Source organism: Branchiostoma floridae, unplaced genomic scaffold, assembly GCF_000003815.2.
Source record: "Branchiostoma floridae strain S238N-H82 unplaced genomic scaffold, Bfl_VNyyK Sc7u5tJ_1560, whole genome shotgun sequence".
Taxonomy (NCBI): Eukaryota; Metazoa; Chordata; class Leptocardii; order Amphioxiformes; family Branchiostomatidae; genus Branchiostoma; species Branchiostoma floridae.
In genome coordinates, this window is record NW_023365758.1 from 109285 (window position 1) to 114858 (window position 5574).

The window sequence follows — 5574 nt, forward strand, 5'->3', positions numbered from 1 at the left end:
TAAGAGCATGAACGCAAAACATTAAGTGGTATGTTCTACTGAGACTTCTAGGGCCGCCGAACTTTTGTCATTTTGTATCCATTCTTAATTTTTATAGCTACAAGATGACTTTGACAGATGCTATCTGTGTATTTGTACTTTACCTGCACTTACTTTAGGCATAAACGAACCCAAAAAATATATATTACCAAAACTTCACTGGGCATTCTAAGACCTACAAAGTCTTTGCTAATTTGTGTATATTTCTAGTCTTTCTAGTAGTCCGAGATGACTTTGGCAGATGCTCCGTTGTTGTTTTGTTATCGTTTGGAAGTTTTCATAATAACATCTTTCATGTTTAATCTTATATTATCATTTAAATTTATCATCAAGATCAACCCACAAAGCAACTATTCAATACAGTCCATCCAAGCCGTCTAAAGTTATGCTGTCCACGCACAAACATGCATATGCACGTATTCATACATACAAACATACACACATATATACATACAAACACCACCGAAAATGTCACCTTCTAACGTTATGATAGGTAATAAAACAAAGTATACAACCCAAGAACAGCATTATTCTAGCAGAGTAAAGTAATACAATTACGTCATTATTATGGGTTAAGGAATATGTTCAACTGTACATATCAGGTGAATCAACTTTGACCTTCGACCTCAACAGCGCTGAAAGGTTAGCTTGCCAGGCCGCCATTTTGATTTACGGATAATCACTGGCAAATTTCCTTTGTTTCCAGTCAGGCCGTTTTTAGGACGATTCCACACGATAGCAGTTAATCAGTACCATAAACCGGTAGGTAAGACATGTCTTTACTGCCTGTCCACTGCTTGCCTGCTTTTTCCTTTGTACTTTAGATTGAACACAGGTTTCTTTCAGGAAATCAGTGATCGATTTGTAGAAAGGGGAGGGGGGCAGCAATTACTAGTTGTTTACATATCTAGGCAAGGATGAACAATGATACGGTTTGATAACTCTTTGAATTAAACTATCTAAAGGAATTTAATCTATGTTAGGGTTAATGTTAGGGTTAATCACAGTTAGCCTGTCAATTGAACGATCGATTCTGAAGGATTTGTTTTTGGGTGTGCCCATTTACTTTTATTTTCGAAACGTGTGTGTGCGTTTGTGTGGTTGTACGTGTGTGTGCGTTCATGTGCGTGTGTACGAGGCTCGTTCTCATTTAAATGTCGAAATGCTGTCGCCTGACTTAACGCCTTGATATGGAGCAAATTATAGACAACATCACTGGTTCCTTTATTTTTCCACAACCCCTGTAATGTTAACAAAAGATGCACAACAACATTCGTATAGGTTGATGGGTTAGAAGATTATCATAGTCGCGGGTGGGATTTCACACCCTAAAAAATGGCTGTCGCCTGAGAAAAAAACGAAGAATTCAAATAGTAGCCAAAAATGTAACAATTCAGTTCCCAGAATGATTGTTCGGTAGCTGAAACCAGCTGACCAGGCCCTCTGACCGATCACGTCAGATCGCTCCTGTCACTGATCTTGGAGGCTGTGTGAGGTGGTTTATGCCTGTCGCCAGATTCTGTAACAAACGTTACCACCACGAGTACGATGGTTGCCACGGTTATATTATTCACGTGTAAGACTAGACATGGCCGTTTTTGTGACGATGTACAGTTTTTCTGGCTTTCTAAAGAAACAAGAAAGGGTTGTTAAATGTCATTTGTATCCCACCTTGCTTAACAGAATGTTGTACAGAAATGACTGTAACAAACGTTACCATTGTTTGATGCTGTCTAAGCTTTATATTTGACCTGGTGTAAAAAAAGCTGCCCACTTTTTAAATGTTCCTAGGGACATCCACTTATACCTAAATGATGTAGCCAATAAGGTAAGTCATTTCGAAGAAAACAGGGTAAAGTCTACTGTTGTAACAAACGTTACCGGTAACGTTTGTTACCTGCCCTGTAATGCATTACCAATGGGACCGAAAATAATAAGTTGCCATTTTTTGGCTATGGTTAAAAGAGGAATTTTCCCAAACAGCCAAGTAGTTTTCAATGAAAATAAAGCCGATTTATTTTTCGACCAAAAAAATGCCATTTTCGACATTTCAATGAGAACGAGTGACGAGTGTGCACGTTTTTGTGTTTGAAACTGAGTGTGGGTGTATGTGTGTGTTTGTGTGTGTGCCTGTGTCTGTCTGTCTGTCTCTCTCTCTCTCTGAGATCTAGAATAAGAATTACACAGGGATGTTTTATACCGTTCGTCATTTTTGTTTTTAGAAATGGACGAAAGAAACAGCGAGGTTGCTATGGACGGTCCCCAAGCTGTACACCCAGGAGACGAAACAAGCATCAGCATAGAAATAGACATGGGAAGAGAGCAGAACAACGAAGGGGTCATTCCAAACGAAGAAACGTGCGGTCCCGCCGGAGTAGAATCTGAGCATCCTCCTTCACAGGGCCATACAGAGCAAGTGGACAAGCTTACGGTGAAACGTATTGTGGACAAACCGGACAAACGCTTTGTGTGCACGGAATGTGACTATAGGGCACTCTCAAATGCTCAACTGTCAATACACAAAAGAAAACATACTGGTGAGAAACCCTATACATGTGACCAGTGTGACTATGCTGCTGCAAAGAAAGGAAATTTAAAGAGACACATGGCTAAACACACCGGAGACAAGCCTCTCTTGTGTGGAGAGTGTGGGTACAGGACGACTGACATGGCTTTCTTAACCATACACATGAGAAAACACACTGGCGTGAAACCTTACAAGTGTGACCAGTGCGACTATTCTTCTGCACAGAAAGGCAACTTAGACCAACACGTGGTTAGACACAACGGAGAAAAACCCTACATGTGTGGGGAGTGCGGGTTCAGGACGGCTTTCAAGTCTTCCTTAGCCACACACATGAAAAGACATACAGGTGTGAAACCTTATAAATGTGACCAGTGCGACTATTCAGCTGCAGAGAAATCCACGTTAGGCCAACACATGACTAGACACACCGGCGAAAAGCCATACATGTGTGGGGAATGCGGATACAGGACGGTTACCAGGTATTCCTTAACCGTGCACATGAGAACACATACTGGTGTGAAACCTTATAAGTGCGACCAGTGTGACTATTCTGCTGCAAAGAAAGGGCATTTAGATTCACACATGGCTAAACACACCAACGAAAAACCCTTCATGTGTGCGGAGTGCGGATACAGAACTGCTCACAGGTCAAACCTATCACGACATATGATCAAACATACCGGCGAGAAACCTACCAATGTGACCAATTAATGTGACTATAGAGTTAAGGTATCTAAACAAACACTTGAACAAACACGCTTCTTATGGACACAGTTTACAAGTGTGTATACGGGACGGTTGGCAGGTCTAACTATCCGGTCACAAACAATACCAGCGAAGACTCAAAACACAACTGTGATCAGAGCTACTTTTCTGCTTCATCAAAGTAGTGTATACCTGAACATGGCCAAACACAATGTAGAAAAAAGGAGAAAGAAATTATGGGTTTGAGGACTGCGGGTTAACCTGGACGGAATTTATATATATATATAGGCGCAATACGAACGTCGTCTATCAACGTGCACCAAATCATTGCCATCTTGAATTAAGTTCTTTCTTTTATATACTAGATAACAGACATTTTCGTACAAAGGAGAGTGATGTCACGACCTGTAGCCAAAATGCCCTACCAAAGAGCACACAGTAGACAATCGGTTTTAACATGTAGTCAATTTAGTCAATAACAAGTAGACGCTGATATTCTAGGTGATAATACTACGTGAACTAGGTGAATGTCAATATAACACTGCAGTCATTGGCATGATGCTGATTTTTCATATATCATATCCAACGTTGTTAGATTATCTTCATTCCATGTATTATAAGTAGTGGTAGCATTACTAATAGTAGTACATTATGCTAATTTACATTAACATGATTTATATCATCTACATCTACAACATCATCATCGGTCGGCTGCATTTCTGCGGTGCAAATATCGGTATTACAGCGCAGGCGCAGATGGCCAACTCAAAAGGATATGTGGCCTTGGTAAAAGTGCCTGAAGAATTCTTTTTTTATTGGGATATGTTTGGACATTCTAACGCTAGTTTACCTTTATTCGTAGGGTACCCTTTATCCGTTCTTTTAAAGAAAAATATATTTAGGGATATCAAGTCCACAGATGATGATTTCAAACTGCAATATTTCTAAAATAGCACAATTTGAAACTACCGTTCATCGATTTGATATCCCAAGACACCCTGTTTAGCAACACAGCGGATATAGGTTACCCCGCGGATAAAGGTGAATTAACGTTAATCATTTTTATATCTCATCAAGACCTACCCACATTCCAAATATTTAATACAGTCCATCCAGGCCTTCAAAAGTTATGCTGTCCACGCACAAACATGCACGCATTCATTCATACACACAAACATACACACATGAATACATACAAACATACACACATGCATATATGCAAACGTTGCCGAAAACGTCGCCTTCTATGGTAGGAAATGAAACAAATAACACAACCAAAGAACGGCGTCATTTTAGACAGAGTAAAGTAATACAGTTATGTCGTTAAACTGGACGCGGTAATCAGGTAAATCAACTTTGACCTTTGACTTCCACTGCGCTGAAAGGTCAGTTTGCCAGAACACCATGTTGATTGATCGGATGATAACGGGCAAGATCCTTGTCTTTCCAGTTTGCCGTTTATAAGACAATGCTACACATTAGCAGTCAATCAGCACCATAAACCGGTAAGTAAGACATTTTTCTACTGCCTATTCACCTTTTCTGCTAATTCCTTGGTACTTTAGATTGTTTCTTTGAGGAAATCAGTGATCGATTTGTACAAAGGGGAGGGCGACAGTAAATACTACTTGTTGACATTGGCAAGGATGAGCAATGATACGGTTTGATAACTCTTTCAATTAAGCGATTCTTGAGCATTTAAGGGGTCTTGCTAATTTTTAATCACGATTTGTTTAATCGCGGTTGTATAATTAAATCATTTGTGTCTGTGCATACGTATCTGTGTAGTGTTTACAGCGAGGATCTGGAGCACGGGGTCAGTGTGTGAGTTTGAGTGCGTGTATGTGCGAGTATTGGTGCGTGTGCTTGACATCGACAAGGATTGACAATGTCACGGTTTGATAGTCTTCTGAGGGATTTGTCTTTGGAGAGGGGGTCTTCCTAAATTGAAATTAGGAGGGGGTCTTTCTAAATTGTTACGGCCGTTTTACAATTGAGTGTAACCATTGATGTTTCCACATCTATACGCTGTGTAGTAGGAATATGTTTTTTCAACGGTCATTATTGTTGTTTTTAGAAATGGGAGAAAGAAACAGCGAGGTTGCTATGGACGATCACCAAGCAGTGCACTCTAGCGGAACCATTCCATACGAGGAAACGTGCGGAGTAGAATCTGACCACCATCCCCACACACATGCCCATACCGGAAGCAAGGGACACTCTCCCGGTGAAACGTACTGTGAACAAACGCTTTGTGTGTACGGATTGTGACTATAGGGCACTGTAAAATGCTCAGCTGTCAA

The 5574-nt window shown here is 40.5% G+C and overlaps 1 protein-coding gene across 1 annotated transcript; it reads left to right on the plus strand.

Moving 5' to 3' along the window:
- Positions 1 to 2644: 2644 nt before the first annotated feature.
- LOC118408162 (zinc finger protein 248-like) lies at positions 2645 to 3713 on the plus strand. Its single transcript, XM_035808800.1, has 3 exons — positions 2645 to 2746; positions 2792 to 3080; positions 3637 to 3713. The coding sequence occupies exons 1-3, from the start codon at positions 2645 to 2647 to the stop codon at positions 3711 to 3713; spliced, it is 468 nt and encodes a 155-aa protein (XP_035664693.1).
- The last annotated feature ends 1861 nt before the right edge of the window (positions 3714 to 5574 follow it).